At 37.5% G+C, this 26,365-nt stretch overlaps 3 protein-coding genes across 3 annotated transcripts; 2 read left to right on the forward strand and 1 right to left on the reverse strand.

Annotated features, from left to right (window-relative positions):
- Positions 1–5,088: 5,088 nt before the first annotated feature.
- LOC143562494 (solanesyl diphosphate synthase 1, chloroplastic-like) lies at positions 5,089–8,215 on the forward strand. The gene is made up of 6 exons (XM_077050276.1): positions 5,089–5,507; positions 5,587–5,696; positions 6,266–6,393; positions 6,478–6,581; positions 6,646–6,773; positions 7,529–8,215. The coding sequence occupies exons 1-6, from the start codon at positions 5,285–5,287 to the stop codon at positions 8,075–8,077; spliced, it is 1,242 nt and encodes a 413-aa protein (XP_076906391.1). The 5' UTR covers positions 5,089–5,284; the 3' UTR covers positions 8,078–8,215.
- Positions 8,216–9,953: 1,738 nt separating this feature from the next.
- LOC143562495 (mitochondrial ATP-independent inner membrane protease subunit 1a-like) lies at positions 9,954–12,557 on the forward strand. The gene is made up of 4 exons (XM_077050277.1): positions 9,954–10,084; positions 10,164–10,388; positions 12,163–12,273; positions 12,372–12,557. Exons 1-4 carry the CDS (start codon positions 9,959–9,961, stop codon positions 12,402–12,404), a joined length of 495 nt encoding a protein of 164 aa, XP_076906392.1. The 5' UTR covers positions 9,954–9,958; the 3' UTR covers positions 12,405–12,557.
- Positions 12,558–13,297: 740 nt separating this feature from the next.
- Positions 13,298–16,031, reverse strand: LOC143562497 (large ribosomal subunit protein eL20z-like). Its single transcript, XM_077050278.1, has 4 exons — positions 15,770–16,031; positions 14,312–14,393; positions 14,065–14,179; positions 13,298–13,535 (listed from the first exon to the last, which is right to left on the reverse strand). The coding sequence occupies exons 1-4, from the start codon at positions 15,960–15,962 to the stop codon at positions 13,491–13,493; spliced, it is 435 nt and encodes a 144-aa protein (XP_076906393.1). The 5' UTR covers positions 15,963–16,031; the 3' UTR covers positions 13,298–13,490.
- Positions 16,032–26,365: the final 10,334 nt, after the last annotated feature.

Genomic DNA, 26,365 nt, shown 5'->3' on the forward strand with positions numbered 1-26,365 from the left:
AAAAGTTTGTTTATTAAATAATATGATGATGAGAAAACTACCTGGGCTAGAATCTCTTAAATTTCAGTAATCAATTAACCTGGGAAAATATTTAGTTATGGACTGGGATCGTAAAATAAACGTTTAAAAGAAAACCCGAACAGGACCCCTGACCCTTCTCAAGAGACACCTATGGATTTCTAACAAGTTTTAACACACACCAGCATTGAAAATCAAGTTCCCTTACGGTCACCTAATTAATTATAATTTAGTTCCTTTGTACGAAATCCTACTTTACAGCGCGAAAATCAAAGGCAATTTACTATATTTAATTGATTTGGTAAACAATAATAAATAATCAACCCTAGACGGTCTCCTTACGAAGAACTAAATCTAGCAAGATTAAATAGTAAAGACTTATCAATAACATAGCACTTTGCAGATTTTAGGTTAGCAGCACACTTAGGTTTATTTGACAATATTATTCCTATGACCTTATCATGACATCAATCATAAAATAATCAAAAACACGAAGTAATTGACCTAATAGCAATCATATCATATGACAAACAATAATCAAGGAACACTATGGAAAAAAACTCATCAAACAATCCTAAGCATTCATATGCATCAATTAATTATAAATAAATCTTTTACTAAATCATAAAAACCATAACGTAAATAATCCCAAAGTCAAATCAAAACGTCAAAGTAAGTTCATCATAAGCCTAGATAGTTCATGCAATTTAGCCTAACATCTTAGGTTTAAGCAAAACAAACAATAAAGAATTCATGGCGGTAAAATAATGAAAACGAAAGAAACAAAAGATAAAACTCGTGTTCTTCGTCTTCAACCAATACGCGCAACACCAGCTGATTCTTTGACTCCAAAGTTGCCCAAAACTGATCTCGTACGCCTCGGAACTCACCAAATTCGTCTGGAACTTTAGGGTATGCTTAAGGGTGAGTTTTGGGGTCTTTAAATAGGCAACAGGTGTCCAAAAATACGAAAGTCGGCCAAAAAACTAGAACATTCTGGAATATGGGCCGCCGCGCCGCGCGGCGGGCTTTTCCTTCCCCGTCACGCGGCGCTCCGGTAGGTGGGGGGGCTGGCCGGCCTAGCCGGTCCGGTTCTCCTCCTGGTCTGGTCCGGTTCGTTTGCTGATGGCTCGGTTCTCCGGTTCGGCTTGTTTTTGCTCCTTTTACGTCCTCTTTTCACCACAATTCTAACCCGAAACCTAAAATATAAAAATATGTTAGTAGTATACAAATCTTACAAGAAACCAAACAAAATAAATAAAATAATAAATAAAATGTATACGGGATTAATGTATATTAAACGTTATATCAATGAGTTTTTGACGCTCACAAGGTGTTTGACGTTATGTACGACTCAGATTCTGATAAATTCTTTGAGGATAGTTCTACTTCTGCTTTTAGTTACGATTATTGGGCTAGGAATTTAGATACTATTGATGCTAGACGTGATGTGGAGGCTCCATGGTGGTGCAGCGGTGATCGGAAAAACGTAGGGGAGGGGAAAGGTTGGTGGTGGTGGTGGTGGTGGAGAAGGTAATTAGTTGGGTGGTGGTAGTAGTAATGGATTTTTTTTAGGATGAAGTGGTGGTGTGAAATTCATGATTTTTATTTATTTCATCATTAAAAAAATGTCACATTAATAACATACTAATGAGTAACGACATTAGGGTCCCATTAGTTTATGAGAGCATTCATAGCCCATTTCATATTCATATTTATATAATCACACTAAAAATGATTTTCTTTTTTATTTTCAATTAAATAATATTTTTTTATACATTTGTCATTAACTGGTCTCTCTCATTCATTCACAACCACTTTCAAAATATATTAAAAAAAATAAATGGTGTGAACAATTTATTCCAAATTTATTGATGAAGTGTAACATTTTTTTCTCATCTACTCACAACCACCTCCTATGATTTACAAAGCTCACTCACATTCTTTTAGAGAATGGATTGTGTATGCACTGAGTGCAAAAAGTAAGTTAAAAGTACTAGTAAACATTTCGTTAGTCGAGAGAAAAAAAAGTTGTAAGTGATTGTAAACATTTTGTTAATTGGAAGTTTTCCCGGTCAGCAAATAAAAGTTGAGATTATTTAAACCCAATACCTCTTAAAAATCATATGATTTCCGTTGGAACATGATTATCCTTGACAGTAGAAATAAAAATTACCAGTGTAATTGATTGATTATCCTTGACAGTAGAAATAAAAATTACCAGTGTTATCAATCACACTGTTAGTATAAATTATTATTCTTAATTTTTTTCAGAACGGTTAACGAATTCCTCAATGGGCTACTGGCTAAATTCATCATATCAGGATACACTCGCCTTCCGATCCGAAAAAAGCCCTCACCTATGGCTAACGCCCGTGAACATTTTCCCGTTCGGTTCAAGAAGCCAACTAACAAACGCCACCTAATCGTCTAGTCTCCCATCATCGCATGATGCTGCCAAAACTAAATAATGCAGACAAAAATCAAACCGGAGTCACACAAAACATTAAGTTTCTTTCTTACTACTCCACTACCAGCACCCGCTCAGTGACAAATTATTGTTCGTTAATACATATAGGATATGTAATAACATCAAGAAATTAAGTACTTTCCAATGTGGTGCAGTGGTAGGGAATTTGGGTTTCTCAATAGAGACCCAGGTTCAATTCTCACTTACAACACTTTGGGTGGGACATGGGTGGCTCAATGAAAGAAGACTGGGATCCTTGTGATCTCCAATTCGATCGATCTGAGGGCATCTGGGTTTTACCACAGCGAGCCTTCGGGCGGGTGGGTTTTCTCCGGAACTGGAGATAACTTGGAGGCGCTTAAGGGCTCCGTACGGCTGGGTTGGGCCAGATGACGGTGGCCTTTAGCCATTGGTTCACCTCGTACGGAGTATCTGGGCATTCTATGATTGTTGGCCATTCAAAATATCTATAATATATATAAACCAAAACCCTGAAATCCTACGTGTCGCGATGTGGTCGCTCCTCCCTTTTATGGAAGCCACCAGATTGCTTAATTTTTAAATGGCGGCCTCTCATTTAATTAACCCAAATTTATGGGTATGGGTCTTACCAAAACCAGATAGCTCTTAAACGGGTTATAACATCTCATTAAATTAAAAATTAATCTTACCAATTATTTGATGTAAAATTCCTATAAAATAGGGATATACTAAAATTTAATATCCAAATTAAAAAGAAAAAGATATTATTTATAATTAATAAACAATTTTATAGTAAAAAACATAAGCGAGTTATGGGTCACCAAATTCAGATAGCTTTTAAACGGGTTATAACATATCATTTATTTATGAAACTCTTTCATCATCAAATCCTAAGTATATAATTAATTTTCTTACAATAAAGAAAATTAAAATCCAAAAAATAAATATTAAAAAACAAAAAATATAAAACAACCATTCTCTCAAGCCATCAGATTGCTTTATTTGTAAATGAAGGTTCTCACGCATTTGACCCGAATTCACGGGTAAATGTCTCACCAAACCCAGATAGCTCTTTAACGGGTTATAACATCTCATTATATTAAAAAATAATCTCATAAAATATTTGATATGAAAATCTTATAAAATAGGGATATACTAAAAATTAATATCCTATTTTATTTAAAAAAGATATTATTTATAATTAAGAAACACTTTTATAATAAAGAAAATAAACGGGTAATGGATATCACCAAACCCAGATAGTTTTTTAACCGGATTATAATATATCATTTATTTGTAAAACCATTTCATCATCAAACCTCAAGTATATTAATTATTAACTTTATTATAATAAATAAAATTAAAATCCAAATATACATATATAAATATTAAAAACAAATAATGTAAAACAACCCCCGTAATACGAAGAAAATAAGAAAAGAAATGGGCTTTTTCTAGGGGGAAAATCCCCAAAATAGCCCATATACAAAATGAGATTCTAACGTTGTGCCATAAACTTAATATTTCCAAAAATGGCCCTCTTTAACTCATCTTTGACCATGTGTTAGAAAATCTAACGCGTCTTTGACGACATGTTAGCATAACACGTCGTCAAAGACGCGTTGGATTTTCTAACACATGGTTAAAAACGCTAACATGTCGTCAAAGGCACGTTAGATTTCCTAACACATGGTTAAAGATGAGTTAGTCTTCCAAACACGTAGTCAAAGATCTGTTAGCATCAAACGCGTAGTCGAAGATATGTTAGCTTTATTGTTTGTTTGTTTTTAATATTATATTTTTATAACTAGTTTAACTTACATTTGTTTTTCTTTTGTAACTTTTAATATATAAAAGTTTTATATTATTTCGAATATACCGACGAGACATGCTTACTTTTACCTACTGACCGGCATAAACTAACTCAAACTCGAGCCGTGCCAAATCAATATCGAAATATTCAATAAAATTTTGACCCCGCTCGGTTTTAAATAAAATTTATGTCGGTCCGTAGATAAAGGTAAACATTTCTCGTCGGTATATTCGAAATAATATAAAAGTTATAAAAGAAAAACTAGTTATAAAAATATAATATTAAAAAACAAACAAAAAGCTAACATATATTCGACTATGCGTTTGATGCTAACATATCTTTGACTACGTGTTTGGAGGTCTAACTCATCTTTAACCATGTGTTAGGAAATCTAACGCGTTTTTGACGACGTATTAGCGTCTTTAACCATGTGTTAGGAAATCCAACGCGTCTTGATGACGTGTTATGCTAACATGTCGTCAAAAACGCGTTAGATTTCCTAATAAATGATCAAAAATGAATTAAAGAGGGTTATTTTTAGAAATATTAAATTTACGAGAAAAAGTTTCTATTTTTGTGGATTGATATTTTGGAGATTTTCCCTTTTTCTAGGAGATCACACAACACATGAACGTTTCTCAATTTGCCACCAACCGCAACGCCACTGCCACACACAACTTCAACCCATAGATAAGGTCCTTCTTACCTTCATAAAACCGACTCTTTTGTCACTTCAAGAAACCCCTTTGAACCACACCACAACCCCTCTATTTAATCACCTTCACTTCACATTCCAATTACACATGTGGACTCTTCCAATCCACTAAAAACCCAGTAATATATCCTCTCAAGATTACACCTTTGCAGACCCACAACTTCCAACTTTAATCTTTACGCCTTTTTGGCAAATGGGTGTATGGTTATAATCAAATTAGTGTAATTTCCCAACTGGGTTTTTGATTTTGTTGCGTAAAAATTTGATCTTGGTGTGATTCAAGAAGATGATGCTGGCGACATGCCATAATCTTGAATTTGGTAAAACCGGGTTTGCTGATGTTGCTGCTTGTGGGTGTTCTTTCAATTCTTCTTTCAACCGGTTTCGGTCCAGAAATTATGCAAGAAAAGTGATTCGGAGTGGCCGGAGATTGATATGTTGCCACAGGGATGATAATATTGCAAAGTGTAGAGTGGTGTCTACTGAAGCTGCTGGCACTTTGCTGAATGGTGGATTTGTTAACTAATTTGCATTTATGTTTACAATTGAGTTTATTGAGTTTGGTTTAATATTGTGTTTTGTTAATAGGGGATGCACCAGGGCCTCCATCAGTGTTAAGTGGGAAGAAAGAATCGGCAGCCGATTTGTTCGAGATTGTTTCGGATGATCTTCTGACCTTGAACAAGAATCTACAATCTGTGAGTCATTGTTTTTTTTTTTTTTTTTTTTGTGTTATGTTGTTGAAAGCTTTGACTTTCTTGAGTCAAGTTGCTAGCTTTAGGTACTTCAAGATTGAGGATTGTGATTTTGCATTAGAATTCGGGTTGTGTTATAAATGTTTAGTAATAAGCTACTAATTACTTTCCCAATGGCTTTGTGAATTTTAATGTTGAGAATTTTGACTTTCTTGAGTCAAAGTTGCTAGCTTTAGGTACTTCAAGATTGAAGATTGTGAATTTGCAGTAGAGTTAGACTTAAAGGGTGTACTAAAACAATTTGATAACATGATCATAATAAATTTTCCAATGGTTTTTAAGGTTTCCTTAAATGTTTATTGGGCTTGAGGCACGCTTCATGTGCATTCGGTCAAAATTGGTCTAATATAGGTTAGGAATCGCGTGATACTAAAAAATGATCAAAAGGATAAAAGATTTTACGAATGGTTTATATGATTAATGGTGGCACATTTCATATCATAACTTTCTGCTACTTTTACTTTTTTATGTTTTATAAAACTGATATGGTTTTTATGTTGTTTGTGTGGTAGATTGTTGGTGCCGAAAACCCAGTTTTAATGTCGGCTGCTGAGCAGATATTTAGTGCGGGTGGGAAGAGAATGAGACCAGCCTTGGTTTTCTTAGTGTCAAGAGCCACGCTAGCGCTTACGGGTTTAGAGTGAGTTTTTTATATTGTTAGCTATTTATTTTGAATCCCTAAATGATTCGATATTAATGTAATATGTTGTTTGTGGTAACTCAGGGAACTCACGCGAGAACATAGGCGTTTGGCAGAAATCATTGAAATGATTCATACTGCAAGCTTAATACATGATGATGTGTTAGATGAAAGTGATATGAGAAGAGGTAAAAGCTTTTAGATACATAAATATTTTTCATGATTTTCTAAATTAAGCACTTTTTTTTTCAGGCAAAGAAACCGTTCATCAGTTATATGGTACACGAGTGGCGGTTCTAGCTGGTGATTTTATGTTTGCACAATCATCATGGTACCTTGCGAATCTTGAAAACCTTGAGGTCATAAAGCTTATTAGCCAGGTATATTATACTAAATTATCATTGCATTGTGTATACTTAAAAAGTAGTGGTTTAAACGAGCCAAGCCGCTCGTGAGCTACTCGAGATCGGCTCACTAAAAGCTCGACTAGAGCCTAGCTTAAACGAGCTCGAGCCTAAAAGTAAGCTAGATAAACAAACGAGATCGAGATCAAGATCAAGCTTCACTTATCGAGCTGTCTCGCTAGCCTAAACGGGCCTATTGTTTGTAACTTTATATCAATTTTTAGTGTATTAAATGTATGTTTATATAACAATTATTATTGTCTATATAATTATGATAAAGTAACTATATAATATTTGTCAAGTTGTATATAAATCATAATTAAAATAGGCCTATAAAATTTTAAAAATATATATTAATTAATAAATATAAACGATCCAAGCTCGCTCTCGAACTTGAAAAACTACTCACGAGCCAAGCTCGAGCTTTGGAAATAGAGACATAGAGGTCGAAACGAGCCGAGCTTGAGCTCTCACAAGTTAAACGAGCTGAGCTTGAGCTCTCATAATTAAACGAGCTGAGCTTTAGAAATAGAGCTCGAAATGAGCCAAGCTCAAGCTCTTGTAAGTTGAACGAGCCGAGCTCGAGCTTAAAAAATACTAACAAACCAAGCTCGAGCTTTAGAAATAGAGCTCGAAATGAGCCGAGCTCTTGGATTGTTTACACCCCTATTCAAACGCCTTGAAACCGTTAGAGCAACCAAAAACCGAAGCTAAGACTTGAACTATGACAGGTTATTAAAGATTTTGCTAGTGGTGAAATTAAGCAGGCGTCGAGTTTATTCGATTGCGACGTTAAACTCGATGAATATTTAATCAAAAGCTACTACAAAACCGCTTCATTAATCGCCGCCAGCACAAAAGGCTCAGCAATCTTTAGCGGGGTCCACAACGACATCAGCGAGCAAATGTACCAATACGGCAAGAATCTCGGTCTATCATTCCAGGTAGTCGATGACATATTGGATTTTACAGAGTCAGCAGAGCAGTTGGGGAAGCCAGCTGGCAGTGACCTGGCGAAAGGAAACCTAACCGCACCAGTAATATTCGCCCTTGAAAAAGAGTCAAAGCTGAGGGATATAATCGAGTCAGAGTTTTGTGAAACGGGTTCGTTAAAAGAAGCTATTGAGATTGTGATGAATAGTGGCGGGATTGAACGAGCCCGGATTTTGGCTAAACAGAAAGCTGACGAGGCGATCCAGTGTCTGCAGCGTCTTCCTGAGAGTGAGTTTCGGTTAGCACTCGAGGGGATGGTTAAGTTTAATCTTGAGCGGATTGACTAGATTGTTGACTAGTTCGTGTGGTTCGAGATGGTGAAATGTTATGAAGTTATAGAAAATTTATATAACTGGAAGAAAGGAAATAAAAATTCATAGGTATTGTTGTATACTGAATATATTCTTTGAAAATGATTATATTTGTAAGTTTGGTTTCATAGAGCATGTTATGTGTTCCATATCTGCAAAGTTGAGTTAGATAGATTAAACTTAATATAAAACACAATGTTATAACTTATGAATGTGGTGTAATATATTATGATACGATACGATAATAATTTATCATTAGATAATATACACCCTTATTGTTTCGGTATTTTGATATTTGGTACCAACTAAAAAAATGTATAATTTTAAGTATTTAGCTACGGGTACACGATATCAGGTATCAATATCCATATCTTTCTGATGCAGTTTCGGAAGCGATCAACGGCTCGAGAGACTTATGATTAACAAAAGACGATAAATTGAACCGAAGTTCCAAGAACAATGTTCTTATGATAATAAACTTAATCAAAAACTACTCAACTAACAACCATCTAACCCTATTTATACTAAACAAAGGAAATCAGATAAACATGGAAATGAGATAAACGTAAAATAATAAAAGATTAACTAATAATTTAAAAGATTTCAATTTCCTATAATGCTCCTGCATCACTTTCTTTCTTGTTTTTCTATCGAAATTGGCATAGTTTCTGGACACTTTGTATGTTTTGGTTTGGCAAAATATTATGGTTTCTTGATTATGAATGAGTTTGATATGATTTTTGGCTTATCGATTACCCTTGGTTTCCAATGAATTCGATAAGATCAATGTTTTTTTTCTTGATTACGAATTAGTTTGATATGATTTAGTAGTTATAAATTTGTGATTTTCGTCCAATAGTTTTGTTTTCATTTGCAATTAAACCCGAATCAACCAATCCTGTTAACTCTAGTCGTTAAGCCCATCAACGTGCCCCTCATGTAAAAGTGTACAAACAAACTGGTTTCGGACCGGTTTTAGGCAAACCGAATCGAACCGGTTTGGGTTTAAAACCGGTTTCACCCAAACCGGTTTCCAAACCGACCCAAACCCCCAGTTTCAGGATTGGTTCCCCTTAAGATCTAACAAACCGATTTTAAAACCGAACAAGTTTGAGGAAAGCCGGGTTTATAAACCGGACATAAACGACGTGACCAGGCCAGCCTATCTTGCTTCTAAACCGGTTTATAAACCGAACCGCTTTGAGTCAAATCGATTTTGACCAGCCGTTGACCAAACCGGTTCGGTGTGGGTTTAAAACCGGGTACACCTCTACTCATGTGAGAGGCAAATTTGTCCTTAATTGGTTGTGTAATCGTTTGCCCCGTTTATCAACCAAATGTGTCATGATCGAAGCCACCAAAGATGAATCGTAATCCCCGTTTGTTCATGTGGGGCTTGTGGAAGACGAAGGAAAGAACAATGAATATGAAAATGAGATTTGGAATTAGGACCGGGGTTTATTTAGGAGAAAAATGACAAAGTTGTCCCTCACATGAGGGGCACACGGATGGTTTAACGATCAGAGTTAGCAAGATTAGTTGGGCCGAGTTTAATTGCAAGTGTAAACAAAATTGTTGTACGAAAACAGTAAATTTAAAACTATTAGATGTTGTCAAACCACAAAGACGAAAACCGCAGATATCTAAAAGAAAACCAATACGAATACTGAATTATAATACCGGTACCGTACCAATACATTCAAGTAGTATGCTCGATACTCGTACCGTACCGATCACTCAATCCCATAAGTTATGTCCCAAGCTTTACACAATTTCAGCCAATACAATAGAAAGTGGATAACCATATTTCCCCTTCGGATATTCATTCACTCATTCACTCATACAAAAATAACAAAAATGATGAAACAAGTATTCGGCAAATGGTCCGCCATTGCCAAAGAATCAATCGACCGAGCCGCCATTGTTGCCAAATTCCTCTGCTTGCTTCACGTCACCAACACCTACATCTTCTCACCCACTCTCGTTCGTACCTCTTCAATTCCAATTACATTATTATTATTATTATTATTATTATTATTATTATTATTATGTTTTGTTGCAGGTGTACGGTCCGAGTATGCTGCCGACGTTGAATTTGACCGGAGACGTTGTGTTGTCGGAGTACGTGTCGCATAGGTTGGGGAAAGTGGGCCCCAGGGATGTGGTGTTGGTACAGTCGCCGGAAAACCCTAGGAAGATGATTACGAAGCGTGTTGTGGCGATGGAAGGTGAAGCGGTGTCGTATTTGGTTGATCCTAGCCGCAGTGATAGATCCAGAACTGTCGTGGTAATGTTTCTTTTATATGATTGAATGTTTGAAGTTTTGAATGTATAATTTGGGGCTTTTGTGTTGATTCGTTAAGATTTTTATTGGACTGGCGAACGGTTCACGAACACTGACTGAACGGAATTTCTTAATTTCTTGTTCATGCTTGTTTGTTAAGAGGAAATGAACTTGTTTATGGACGGATCACTAACGCAAATTGACAGCAATGATGTTTTATTTGAGTTGGTTAACCGAGAACGGTCCATGTTAACGGTTGGGTGCAAACCCGAGCTCGGCTTGTTTAACTTACGCAGAGCCCAGGTTCGAGCTTGGCTTCTTTCAATCTTGTATTTCTAAAGCTCGTGCTCAGGTCGTGAGTATTTTTTCATGCTTGGGATCGGCTCGTTAAACTTGCACAGAGCCTGAGCTTGAGCTTGGCTTGTTTCGATATGCATTTCTAAAGCTCGTGCTCGGCTCGTGAGTATTTTTTTTAATGCTTGGGCTTGGCTTGTTAAACTTGCACAGAGCCCGAGCTCGAGCCCGGCTTCTTTCAATCTGTATTTCTAAAGCTCGTGCTCGGCTCGTGAGTATTTTTTTCATGCTTTGGCTTGGCTCGCTAAACTTGCACCGAGCCCGAGCTCGAGCTTGGCTTGTTTCGATCTGTATTTCTAATGCTGGAGCTCGGCTCATGAGTAGTTTTTTGAGCTTGGGCTTGGCTTGTTTACTATTTTTTATTTAATTTTTATATATTTATAATTATTTATATATATATTTTTTCAATTATAATTTTGTATATAGCATATTATTAGTTATTATTTCACAGCATATTATGTAAATCATAAAAATGCTAGGCTCGTGAGTCAGCCTGAGCTCTCCAAGTGAAGCTCGAGCTCAGGCTCGTTTATTAAACATGCTTACTTTTAGGCTTGAGCTCAGGCTCGGCTCGATCGAGCTTTTACACGAGCCAATCTCTAGTAGCTCGCGAGCAACTCCGCTTCTTTCAATCTGTATTTCTAAAGTTCGAGCTTGGCTCGTGAGTATTTTTTTCATGTTTTGGCTTGGCTCGTTAAACTTGCACAGAGCACGAGCTCGAGCTTGGCTTGTTTCGATATGCATTTCTAAAGCTTGAGCTCGGCTCGTGAGTAGTTTTTTGAACTTGGGCTCGGCTCGTTTAGTATTTATTATTTAATTTTTATATATTTATAATTACATATATATATATATATTTCAATTATAGTTTTATATATAGCATATTATTTAGCTATTATTTCACAACATATTATGTAAATCATAAAAATGCTAGGCTCGTGAGTCAGCTTGAGCTCTCTAAGTGAAGCTTGAGCTCAGGCTCGTTTATTAAACATGTTTACTTTTAGGCTTGAGCTCAGGCTCGGCTCGATCGAGCTTTTGCACGAGCCAATCTCTAGTAGCTTGTGAGCGGCTCCGCTTGTTTGCACTTGCACCCCTACCTGCTACCAACTTAGTGTTGGTGTTATTTTAACATTCATATGTTAATACTCGTATACATTTGTTTTATAGTTAATAATTTTGCTTTAATCTATATGATAAGGCTAGGAAAGTCATAAAAACCTTTAATGAACACATTATTGAACATTCAGGAACACAATTGAACGAAAGTCCTTGTTCATGTTCGTTTATTTATCAAACAAACGAATTTCCTGCCGAACAGTTTACTGAACGTTTGGATCGTTTACTAACCAAACATAACATTTAGGGCTTTATATGATGATGTATTGCTGATTCTGTGATTCATGTTTGTGATTTGAACATATAGGTGCCAAAGGGACATGTGTGGATTCAAGGAGATAACATTTATGCATCTAATGATTCCAGGAATTTTGGTCCAATTCCTTATGGACTTATTCAGGGAAAAGTTCGGTGTCGGGTGAGTGACTAATTTCATCACTTTTGTGTTTCTTGATATAGATATGATCAATATTCGGGTAATAGTTGATTGTGCATTTGCTTGTGATTTGACTACAGGTGTGGCCACTGGACGGTTTTGGATCGTTATGACATCAAAATCGGCAGGATTTTTGAGATATTAAGTATACCTTGGGAGTTCTAAAAGGTATTACTTCTGTGCATCATGATTTTTTGGATGTGCTAAAGCACTAGATTGAATGTTAGAACTGGAATAATCAACTTTTTTAAGTACAAGGTTGTATATTTGAATAATAATATTTTGTTGATGATAGTTGGTAGATCTTTTAATCTTTCTAACTTCTAAGTGCAAGGCTTTAGCATCATTATCCGAAAGCTTATAATCATGATGTCAAAATATAACTTGCCACAAGAACAGAATCCTGGCTCTGGCTGGTACGGTTAGGTCCCCGAGTTTGGTCTCAATGTATGTGATTCGTATGAATATGATCGCCGGAGAATATAGATTGATAACCTCATATAGAAGCATCCATGATAATCAACTTGCATTGACAGCATCACACCATCTTTTCCATGATTTTGCTTTGAATTGGCCCATACTCGATTGTCGAGTTTTTTCATCTTGTTCGCTTTATGGTTTACTAAAAACATTTGCTTTTCATTGGGGAGAATTGAGAAACAACATTGAACATTGAAGTATTCTTTTTTGTCCTGGGACTCATAGGGTGAGCATGAGTCGCTTGGTTATGCCTTATTGGTTAGGACCGAACTTATAACTTATGTTTCGGTCTTCAGCTTTTTTGGATGTTCAAAAAGGAATGATTTTGGTTACAAACAGTTTCAGATTTTTGGGAATGCTGTCCGTCTACTTTGGTTAATTGGCATCGTCAGTTGAAGCCCGCCCACTCTCACCATCCACTGCTGATACAACTTGGGCAGTTAATAAGATACACAATGCGGCAGTTCATACGGTGTCAATTTTGTTAGGTTGATGCGCTGAAAGGCTAATGCGGCTAGGGTTTGTTTCATACTTGCATCAGGCTAACACAATTAACAACTAAGATCAAGAAACGTGCATAACACTTTACACATTAATAATACATTATCCGGTATCCACACTACAAATTCACATAATAAGACAATCGACTGGATTGATTTCACTTATACGCCATTCAACTTCTTAGTTCTGTATACCTAACCGCAAATGCCACCAGCCCATCAATGTGTAACGCCAAAAATCACAGCGAGTGTTCCAAGAATAGCCTGCATTGCAAAATGGCGTATTTCTTATGTTCATGTTGCAGATAATCAAGGTTAAAAAAAAAGCATGGTTCAAAGAACATTTGTCCACAAAAACTGGGGTTTCATAAACTGTGTAACCACCGAAGCAGGCCAGTTGCTTTGAGATTTGTGTGGTTCGATTTAGACAGTCTGCAGGTTTATCGGTCTGGAAGTTGGAACCGGCCAGGCGGCCATGTAAACCAAACATGTTGTCTAGCCTTCTGTATTTATATTTTCGTTTTGAAATATGCAAACATGTATATGCATTATATTCATGGTTCATGGACCATCTTTATTATTATTATTAATTCAAACTATTGATTTTAAAAAGATAAATAAAAATCAGTCCAACTGCTTAAAACAAGCCTGCCATGCCAACCCACCCAACTCTGGGCGGTTCGTTTTGTTGTCTTCCAAACGACAGTAAGCAGTTTCGCCAAAAAACATTGTCAAAACCGACCAAACCAGACAGCGAACACCTCTACTAAGTCTAAAATATGAGAAATCTTACAGCAATTAGGCACGCAACATATCCAGGTTTCTCCCTGGCATCGTATCGAGCACATATTAGAATGAATGCTCCAAGATACCATGGGATTGCAGCTAAGAAGAAACCGATAATAAACCTAAGTGGCAAAAAAATAGCAACATTAAGATTGATGTCAAAGAAGTTTGATTAATAAATAATAATAGGGATCATAGAATTACAAAATGAATAACTATATGACTTTATTTAATGTAACAGGGAGATAGCTTACAGGAACCATCCAATACCGATACCACAACAAGGAAGGCGAGGTTCATGTTCTCTCACAGGTGTTCCTTCAGCAACAGCATAACCTACAACACCATAAACAATTTAAAAAAATGTTTTACATATCAATATTATGTTGATGGTTTATATCCCAACTAAAGGCTATTGGCCGATAATAATCCCAACTAAGTTTATCTTCACGGGTGGTCCCAAATTTTAAAAAAATCTACTATCAATGTGTTAAAAAGAACTTAAAGACAAGTTTTTTCCGAATTTTATACTGATTTGTAGGGTTTTTGATCGGTAGGAGGATACGAGTGGATTGATGCAAGACTTAACTTAGCTCGAAACAATGCTCCAATGCTCCAATGCTCCAAACGGCTTGATTAGTGCTTCAATTATGTTGTTTGAACTTCCGATTAGCAAAAATCAATCCGTTTGGAGCACCGTTTCAAGCTAAGTTTTATATTAATCGACTTGTATTATCCTTTGGATCAAAAACCCCAAAAAATCCGTTTGAAATTCGGAAAAAACTTAACGTCATTAAGTTTTTTTCCGACAGAGGACCATTGGGAGCAGATTTTTAAAAGTTTGGGACCACCAGTGAGGATAAACTTAGTTGTGATTATTATCCGCCAATAACCTTTTGCTAGGATTAAAATCCAATAAGCCTATTTTAGTTGACATTTTGTGCAATCCGACCCGATTTATCCTAAACGCAATCCATCATCAACAACAATCTTAATTTGTAACTCAAAAAAATAAATTGATTATTATTAGGTATATTGGTTTTTATTAATCCCAACTATCGTCTTTTGGTCACTACCGGTCCCAACTAACGAATTGGCTGCTGATGGTTCCAACTTTTAGCGTATTTGTTTCTGACGGTTGGTGACTAACAGAATCCTGACGTTCTTAGTTTCAGGTCGCCGGAAAAACCTTTTTGGCCTGAAAACTCAAAATTTTCGCCCCAAACATCTTGGTAACTTTGTATAACATTTAGGAACCTTTTTCTAGTAAAAGCCCCAATTATTGAGGTCGCCGGAAACCCTAGAACCATCGTTGGAATCGGTTGATGGTGTTCAAGTGGTGGTAGTTGGTTGGCGGTGTCAATTGGTGGTGGTTGCGGTGTTTTCCGGCAACAAATTTGACTTTTCCGGCCAAAAACATTTTTCCACCGCCTTGAAACTGCGTTAGGATTTTTTTAGTCGCGGACCATTAGGAACAAATACGTTAAAAGTTGAGACTGTAGGTGACCAAAAAGGTAATAGTTTAAGATTAATAAAAACCAATATAACTTGTTATTAAAAGACTCACAATTCTAATTATGAGTGGGAGATCACAATGATCCATATTATAAATGGAAAGTTTATTCAATTTAAACCCTACATGATACCTTTTTTTAATAATTATTTAACGGCAAATTATCCTACTCCTAAATACTCGTATAAATTATTTATACCTGGGACGCCTTGGTAGCCATACCCGTACGGGTTGACCGGGGGCCCACCAGGTGCTCCAGGAGGCGGAGCGGGCTGAGGGAAACCGGTTACCAGCAGAGGCGGGTAATTGCGACCGCCTTGGAAAGTACCGTACTCATGATGCGGTGGCGGTGGTGCTGACGGTTGCTTGCTATATTTTTCAGGCTCACTCATGATTTGTTGTTGAGACAAAAGTACAAAACCAAAAGAGTTTAAGAAACACACAAAAATGTTTTTCTAGGATTTTAGATAGATTTCTTTAGAACCTAAAAATGGATCATGATGAGTTTGTTTATGTTCAGAGAATTTATGTGAATCAATTATTTGATATGGACGCGTGGATAGTGAACTCAGAGGACAACCTAGCATTGGTTATTATTATTTTGTATATTGATTTTTATTAATTTCATCTATTGTTTTTTTTTGTTATATCCTGGTCTGACTAATCAATTGGTTATTAACAGTCTAAACTTTTAACGTATTTGTTCTTAATGATCCGCGACTAACAAATTATAAAACCGTTAGTTTCAGGTCGTAGGAAAAACGTTTTTCGCCGGAAAAGTCAAATTTGTTGCCAGACAACACCACCAGCACACCGCAACCACCACTAATTGACTCACCGCCAACCAACTACCACCACTTGAGCACCATCAACCGATTATGACGATGCTTCTAGGGTCGGCGACCTCAATAATTGGGACTTTTACTAGAAAAGGATTCTAAAGGTCCGAACAAAGTTATCAAGATGTTTGGGACGAAAATGTTGAGTTTTCCGACCAAAAATGTTTTTCCGGCAACCCGAAACTAACGACGTTAGGATTCTGTTAGTCGCGGACCTATGGGATTAAATACATTAAAAGTCGAAACCATCAGCAGCCAATTCGTTTGTTGGGACCGGTAGTGACCAAAAGACGATAGTTGAGATTAATAAAAAACCAATATACCTTTTTTTTATAACTAAATGTTATTCTTTAAGTTTTAGTTGGTCCTGTTTATATGATAGTAATTTAATAATATTATAATAATCATTAGATAATATAATAAAAAAGAGTTAAATATTAATAAAAAGCTTATACCTGGTCTAATGGTATGATCTTTGTCATTTGAAAAGTGAGATGGTGAGTTTAAATCCTTATCAGTATAAAGTTACAGGGATTTTAGGTGGAATTCATGTTTAGATTGTTGCTACTTAAAAAGAGACAACTTTCTCTCCCGTCAACTGTACGGTCCACCGGAAACGTACACATTTTGCAGTACGGCCCACTGGAAACGTACACATTTTTCACCGGAGCTCACACAAACACTCAACACTCAACGGTCCACCGGAGCTCCGTCGATATTTGCACCGGAGCTCTGTCAAACTTAATCACCGAACGGTCCACCAAGCTCAACCAAACACCCAACGGTCCACCGGAGCTCCACCACACCCACTAATCTTCGAATCTCCGGCAACTGCTACGTCAATATTTGCTCCTCCGAAAGCTTCTTGAGTAGTGACTCAGTTTTCAACCTGACGATCTCGCAACAAACACCAAGTGCACTCAATCCTAAACTTTTAATTCTTCTACAAACACGAGCTTGCCGGATCTGCTGTCGAGCCGCCTCCTGACGCTGCGTCACCACCCACGGCCGCCGTAAAAGTCGCCGGAATTGTTGGTTCACCTTGTTGGTTTGTCTAGCTCGATTCGTTATATCTCGGTGGTCTCCCGGTTGAGCTGTATCTGCCTTCATCATCTTCACGGTATACTCGTTCCTTTCTCACTATTATTATTATTAGTATTATTATTATTATTATCATTAGAACATACGTGATCCGGATCTTTGGAGTTTATTTTCATTTTAAGATCTCTTGACTATTATTGTTATTGCTACACACTATTATTATTATTATTATTGTTATTATTATTATTAGTTTTTGTTACTAGTATTATTATTATTGATTTGGTGTTCTATTGCTTGTGTTTGTGTGATTAGTTGCAACCATAGAGCGTAGGAACCATGACTATTACTTGAGACCATGTCCTGAAACGAGGGGTGTAGGAAAGAGTAAAGATAGGGACCGTATATTGCGTTTGGCTTCTTGGAATGTAGGAACTTTAAATGGTAAGTTGCTAGAATTGGTAGATGTGCTTAAAAGACGTAGGGTTCAGATAGCATGCCTCCAGGAGACTAAGTGGAAAGGACATAGAGGGGCTGAGTGTAATGGGTATAAGTTGTGGTACTCGGGGTCTGATGGAGCTAGGAATGGAGTGGGGTTTCTAGTGGCCAAGGAAATATACACTAGTGTGGTGGAGGTGATAAGACATAATGACAGGATTATGGTGTTGAAATTAGTACTAGGAGAGGAAGTAGTGGCAGTAGTCTCCGCCTACGCGCCTCATGTAGGCCTAGGGGATCAGGAAAAGAGAGAATTTTGGGATTGCCTAGACGCAGTGGTAGGGGGCATACCTAGGGGGGAGAGGATTTGCATAGGAGGTGATTTTAATGGACACATTGGTAAGGCTAACGATGGTTTTCAAGCCGTTCATGGGGGTTTCGGTTTTGGTGATAGGAATGAGACCGGAACAGATCTTCTAGAGTTTGCGGTGGCACATGACCTAGGTATTATAAATTCTTTTTTTAGGAAACAAGATTCTCTTTTAATCACTTTTAGCAGTGGCGGACGCGACACGCAAATTGACTACCTTTTGATGAGGCAAGGAGACCGACGTTGGTGGAAGGACTGCAAAGTCATACCTGGAGAGGCAGTTGTGACACAACATCGACTACTAGTGACAGATATAGCCTTCAGAAATAAGGTGACTGTTCGAGAGAAGAAAGGTACACCGAGAATTCGATGGGGAAATTTGAAGGATGAAAATCTCCTACTGTTTAAGGATAAACTCATGATGCATACGCGGGCTCGACTAAATGGGGACTCAACTCATATATGGGAAGCTATGGAGACAAAGATCATCCAAGTAGCAAAGGAGACTCTCGGGGTCACAACAGGAAACACAAGTGGGCATAAGGAGTCTTGGTGGTGGAATGACGCAGTGCAAGACAAGATAAGGGACAAACAAGGATGTTTTAGGGAGCTAATGAGATGCACGAATGAGGAGGAGCGAGTGGAATTGAGGGACAACTACAAAACGGCCAAGATAGAGGCGAAGAAGGCAGTGGCGGAAGCAAAGAAGGCGGCCTTTAAACGGATGTATGAAAGTCTAGAAACAAAAGAGGGGGAACATGCTATGTTTAAGATTGCCAAAGCCAGGGAGCGTAGAAGGCAAGATCTAGGACCGGTGAAGTTCATAAAGGATACAGATGGGCATGTACTGGTCAAAGAGCAGGACATCAAGCTAAGATGGCAAACCTACTTCCACAATCTTTTTAACAATGGGACAGCTTTCCAAGAAGAACATGACAACACAAACTTTCAACGACAACAATTGAATAACTGCTACTGCCATCGGATCACACGAGAAGAGGTGAAGGATGCACTTAGGAGGATGGGAAGGTCTAAGGCGGTTGGCCCAGACAACATACCCATCGAGGTGTGGAAGTGTCTGGGGGAGGAAGGAGTCATGTGGTTAACTACTCTGTTCAATAGTATTCTCAAATCAGGTAAGATGCCAGACCAGTGGAGGAGCAGCGTTGTAGTTCCTATCTATAAGAACAAAGGAGACGCCCAATGTTGTGGTAACTACCGAGGAATCAAACTACTAAGTCATACTATGAAGCTATGGGAAAGAGTGATTGAGGGTAGACTTAGACGAGAAACTCAGGTTACGGTCAACCAATTTGGCTTCATGCCGGGGCGTTCCACCACAGAGGCAATACACCTTATAAGAAGATTAATGGAAAAGTATAGGGAGAAGAAGCGTGATCTACATATGGTGTTTATTGACCTAGAAAAGGCCTACGACAGTGTGCCACGACAGGTGCTCTGGGAGTGCTTGGAGGGTAGAAGAGTGCCCAGGAAATACATAGAGATAATTATGGATATGTATACCAGGAGTGAAACAAGTGTCCGTGCGCCAGTGGGGGATACTGATTTCTTTCCTGTAGAGGTAGGTCTTCACCAGGGGTCAGCGTTGAGCCCGTTTCTTTTTGCAGTAGTCTTGGATGAGTTGTCAAAGTCGATTCAGGAGACTCTCCCGTGGTGCATGATGTTCGCAGACGATATTGTGTTACTTGCTGAGAAAAAACAAGATCTAAACATGAGGCTTGAGGAGTGGCGAACAACCTTAGAGACAAAAGGTTTAAAGATTAGCCGATCTAAGACGGAGTACCTCCACTGTGATTTTGGTGGGATAAACGACAATGAAGACACACAGATCACAATTGAAGGGCAGGTGGTCCCGCAGGTAACGAAGTTTAAGTATTTAGGATCTTTTGTACAGAGCGATGGGGAATTAGACAGTGATGTGACCCACCGAGTTCAGGTAGGATGGTGTAGATGGAAAGCAGCCACAGGTATATTGTGCGACAAGAGTTTCCCGACTAAACTAAAGGGAAAATTCTATAGGGTGGCAGTTAGACCTGCAATGCTATATGGAACAGATTGTTGGGCCATCAAAAAGGCACAAGTGCGGAAGATGGAGGTAGCAGAAATGAGAATGCTACGTTGGATGTGTAGGCACACAAGGCTAGACCGAATAAGAAACGTTGTGTTTCGCGAGAGATTAGGGGTGGCGAACATAGCAGACAAGATAAGAGAGTGGAGATTGAGATGGTTTGGACATGTAAAGAGAAGACAGACGACGAATCCTGTTAGATCCGTAGAAAACATTACTATAGAGGGGAGGAGGGGTAGAGGACAACCGAAATTGACTTGGGATGAGAGGATTAGGCATGATTTGATAGACCTAAACCTCTCCGAGGACATGGTTGAGGATAGGAATTCGTGGAGAAGTAGAATTAAAGTTAAGGATTTTTAGAGAGAATTGAATACCTTAGGGCTTAGACTTAACTTATTTAGTCCACATACCATAATGGTATTTCCCTTGCATATATTATTATTATTATTATTATTATTATTATTATTATTATTATTATTATTATTATTATTAGCTTTTATATAGCTGTTAAACTGTGATCTTATTATTAATATTATATAATAATATTAATATTAATATTAATATTATTATAATTAGTAGTAGTTTTTATATAACTGTTAAAATTTGATTTCCTTTATTTTGCTTTATTTTCCTTTATTTTGCTTCATACGCATGTTCTTAGAGCCGAGGGTCTCTCTGGAAGCCACCTCTTTATTCCTTTGGATAGAGGTACGGTGTGCCTACATCCCACCCTCCCCAGACCCTACTTATAGCTTTGCTGTCGGTGGGATTTTACTGGGCATGATTGATTGATTGATTGATTGATTTTAGGTGGAAAAATTTGATGATCAGAAAAATAAATTAATGAACAAATGTTTTATATAGATGGAACGGGCCATTTTGTCGAGCAACTATCATAAACTTTTATCCTTATCAGTCAGTAGTCAAATGCATGTGTTTGATTTCGTTTTTAAATGATAGGATTTTTTAAATAGCTCGAGACTTATAGCTCGCTTGAAAGTTGAAATGCAAAACAACCTGAGTTTGTTCGTTGGTTTGCTCAAGCCAAATAAAGCATTAAAATGGTCCAACTTTTATGGGTAAAAATGTTCAGCTATATATAGTTTTTGGTTATTATATCTATGAGAGTTAATAAGTATTATTTTTTGTTTGTTATATTCGTCCATATATACAAGAAGTTTTATTTTTTTCAAAACTATAGAATTTGGTTCAAGCCTCACTCGAGCTTCAAGCCGATTCAATTTTAGCTTGGTTAAGAGTTTCCGAGTTGGCTCTAGCTAAAATGGGCTTGGCTTGGCTCGGCTTAGGCTCAGTGCTCGTTAAACAGGTGGTCCTTAAGACGTTAACCTTGGGACTCCTTTGTTAAAATATACTCTTGTTTCAAATTAATATCAAATATATACCATTTTCAAGTTGGTATTATTTTTTCATGAACACTCAAAAGTCAAAGCAGTGTCAATTTCTGGTTGCTAAGCTATCTTGGGCTTGGACATTAAGCTGGAGTTTATTGGCTTGGATACTGGGCTGAGGTATATTGGTTTTGGATATTGGGCTAGAGTATTTATTGGGCTGAAGTAGACATACTCATTAGCTGGGTCATCCAACTTGCTCGCCGCTCGCTCGAAAATTGCTCGCTCATTTTTTCATTTGATTGTAAACGAGCCACTCTGCTCGGTTCAGTTTGTAAACGAGCCAAGCACAAGCAAAGGTCTGCTTGGTTTGGTTCGGCTCGGCTCTAATATTTTTAATTCCGAACAATAAAATTCCGATCTTCATCTTCAAGGTAAATCTCCGGTTCCTAGAGTCTTTCCTAACAATACAAATTGATCATGTTGTTGTACCCTGGGAAATAAAAACAAGCTTTTCTGGGAGACTCAGGAATTTATTTGATGGGAGATAATTGAGAAAGGAGGTAATAATAAAATGTTTGGGTCATAGTGAATTATGATGGCCATGTGATTGTGATAGTGGTCCTCAATGGTGACCGAAAACATAGAGACTAGGGATGAGCTCGCCGTACCGGTACTGAAAATCCCAATCCCGAAAATCGTAATTATTTAGTACCGGTACCGAAATGTTCGGTTCGGTACCGGTACGGTACCGGTATTTAAGGTAAAATTCGGGAAATACCGGTACCGGTCCCGAAAACTCAAAATTTGGTACCGATTCGATACCGGTAACAGTTCGGTACCGGTACCAATCGGTACAATACCGATTTTTACTCATCCCTAATAGAGACCACTCTCTTTTGTATTCATTACTCTAAATATATTATTACACTTAACCTATCCCTGTGTACAATGTAAAATCATAAAATATACATACAACACTAAGGGTCTGTTTGGTATGAAGTAATGGAATAGATGACGGAATGAAATGGATGTGGTAATGCAATGGACAAAGGAATGGAATGAGTTATTACCTTTCCAATGAGATGTTTGGTTACTACATGGGAATGCAATGAATGATTACTTTACGTTGTTTGATAGGTAGGAAAAAAAGAAAAAATAAAACCAAAATGGTAGTGAGTGGCGGTGGTGGTGGGAGGTAGGTGGCGGTTGTGGCATTGGTGGGTGGTGATGGTGATTGGTGGTGGGCGGTGGTGGTGGGCGACGGGAGATAATGGTGGTTGGAGGTGGATGGTGGTGTTGGGGGTGGGTGGTTGCGGTAACAATGGAGGTGGCAGGCGGTGGTGGCAGTGGCGGTGGTGGGCATCGGTGACGGTGGGCGGTGGTGGTGGTGGTGAGGGGCGGGGGTGATAGTTGATGGTGGCGACAGGCAGGTGGCGGTGGTGGGCGGCTGGCAATGATGGCAATGGTTGGTGGCGGTGGTGGCGGTAACTTCGGCGGTGGACGACAATGGTAGTGGTTAGTGGCGGTGGCGATGGTGGTTGGTGGTGGTGGTGGGTGTTGATGGTGCAGGGTAGTGGTGGTGGGAGGGTGATGGAGGTGATGTATGATGAAAGAGGGAATGTAATGAAAAAAAACATGGTATATGGATGGAATGAAATTGGGGTATTTTAGAGGGAATGAAATAGACTAGGTAATGGGTCATTCAATTCCTTTAATCAACTAAACACACTTTTCTCCATTCCTTCACAATGAGTCATTTCATTCCACCCTCCATTCCTGCATGCCAAACGTTACCTAAATACTATCAATGGTCTTAGCTACTTAACCATACAATAATTGTATGAGCCGCACAATTCATGTAATCTGGTTCTACCATTTACAAAACTAGTTATTTATAAAAATATAAACTTAAGTATTTTAAAACGGATTTGAGAATATAGATTTATTGATGACCAACACTTACTTATCGCATGTTTGTGTACTATCATCATCAGACGTAATACATGGGTATTAATATAAACCCATATATTATTATGAAATAATTATAAACTAGTAGGTGGCGTAAAGTTGGAAAAACAAAACTATTTGGTGTCCAAGTAATGCTCGAAATGACCAAACTCCTCGGCTAGGCAAACATTTAAATAGTAGCACGTGACAAAGGAAACAAACTGATAAACGTTTGAAAATGTTAACGCTGGTCAAAACATAAATTAAAAGAAGCAATATACAAAGAAACCATAAGAACAATTTGTATAACCATCCAAAGTACAGAATAAGCAAAAACCGTTAGCTGCACTTCCAAACATAAGCAATTCAGCATTGATGCCACTACAGAGCCTTTAAACTCTTAAGCCTACAAAATGGAAATGCACAAAATTAGTAGGAAAAAAACACTTGTTATTTCAAAACAAAAACAGGTGGATATTGAATTAAAGAAGCAATAGACATACATAAAAATCAAAAAGTAGAAGCATTATTGAACAATTAAATTTTAGTATTTTAGTATATAGGTGATTCTTTTTTATTGTGGTTTGATAGAAAAATACATACAAAAAAATTGATGGCATAAATATAAGCAAATGACCGACCTTTTGTTTACACAGCTTGTGATTTATCAACAATGTCCCGGGTGCTTTTGTATCCAACACCTCTTCATCTTTTATGGAAAGAGTCCTCTGACAGCTCTTGAGCTGTCATATGTAAACCTAAACGACAACAGCAGCTGCTTCAAATAGGCACAAATAAAATTCAAGAATAAACATGAGTGTGAAACTAAACTAAACTAACCGTAACCCAAACCCAATAACAATAACAATAACAAATTAACAATAACAACAGACTTAAAACGGCAGCATTTATGTAAATGTATATGACAGTAACAATGTTTAAAACAATTTTAATTAATAAATAATTTAAATATCTATACAATTTCATTTCTTTGAAGCAGCCATCATCTCTTCCCGGTTTTCACAGAGTATGTCCAATTTTTGTTAGCTAACTTAGAGAAAAACGAGAAACTAAACTTTTGGTTGCAGATTGGTAGATTACACACCCAAAAAAGATGATGAGTACTAACCTTGAGTTTAATTGGTTGCAATCTATGTTCTTCCTCAAATCCAACCGATTCGAGCAACCTTACTGGTTCGGTGAGCTTTATTTTCTCCAATATGCAACCAAACAGACAATGATTTCAAACACCAACAAAAAACAAAAATAATAAAACCATCTCATCTCATCTCATCTAATCTATAAATAATTAAATCCCTGGGTCTTTTTGTAGAAGAACTTTTGAGGCTCAAATCTCCGTTACGGTTGCAACATGCGTCGCCATTTCAAATAATGGAGCTTCATCATAGCCTAACACAATGTACAAAATAGTAAAATGTGAGTTAAGCAGCATGTTTAGGGTAAACAACCGACATCAAAACCGTACTGGATTGTCGCCGCCACACCATGTTAACATCCAAGAATGACAATCAGATGTGCTCGGATCGATTTCAAACCATCATCATTGCGCAAATAAATTAAAATAAATCAGTGACAACATTTAATACCATTGAAGCCACAAACACCCAAAACGCCATCCAAATGAGAATAAACTCATCATTTTAACCCGTGATCAAAAGAAAACCATCACATGCTTTCTATAACCCAAATGGATAGACATGCATTTAATCGAGCACCGAATGTGCACAGAATCCGTAACCCGGCCAACCCAACCGTTCACAGAGGTCCAGGTTTAAACCCCTAGTTAAAGAAGCCTATAATGATTTCACTGGAGCAAACATGATCTAGCAATCAAAGTGTAGAAATTATTAATCAAGGCGATGAAACACTTGCCTGAAATACAAAATTTGCACGCGGATAGGCCTGCACGGAATTAAATCGATAATCAGAGTGTGAAACAAAAATCCGATTTAGGATTCAAGAGTGTTGCAGAGAAGATCGAAGTTCGTCGGTGAAGGTTTTTCGACGACGCGGCAAAGAACATGGCAGTCGGAGTGACCACCGGAGAGACAGAGTGGTCGAGGTGGAAGAGAGAAGCCGGTGTGCTATCATGTGAAGGCTGTGAACGTGGAATGAAGCACCAACACGTGGGGTGCTAAAAAACCATGTTAAGATGTACAACATAATAAGCCCCATATATACCATCTAAACCAGCGTTTACAACAACATAAGCGTCAGGTACAACTTTTTATGTTAAGAAAGTTCTCTTTTAATATATATATATATATATATATATACTAGGTTAGTTACCCGTGTAGCACACGGGTTTAACAAATTTTATTTTGTAAGTCAGAAAACATTTGAAATATCATAAAAAAAATTGGCATTAAATATAAAAGGTAGAAACATACATTGTAGTTAAAAAAATTACTAACACTCATAAAACATGTAAAATATAATATGATCGGACACAATATAAAAGATACATTTTATTCATGTAGTGAGTGAAATAAAAAAGACAAAAAGTGGTGAATTCAAGTAATGAAGGACGAAACTAAGTTACAATCAAATAAAACTAAGTGAAACATAAATCAAAAATCTCGAAATATCTCTTTGTAAACAACATTAGATGAAGTTGGTGCATTTTTTTAGATCAGTTTGCCAACGAAAAGAAATTTTCTGGCCATTCTCCACATGCTTGATTTTTGCGTCATTGTCA

Source organism: Bidens hawaiensis, unplaced genomic scaffold (assembly GCF_021521415.1).
Source record: "Bidens hawaiensis isolate Kalapana, Puna unplaced genomic scaffold, B.hawaiensis_p1.1 tig00021030_1, whole genome shotgun sequence".
Lineage (NCBI taxonomy): Eukaryota > Viridiplantae > Streptophyta > Magnoliopsida > Asterales > Asteraceae > Bidens > Bidens hawaiensis.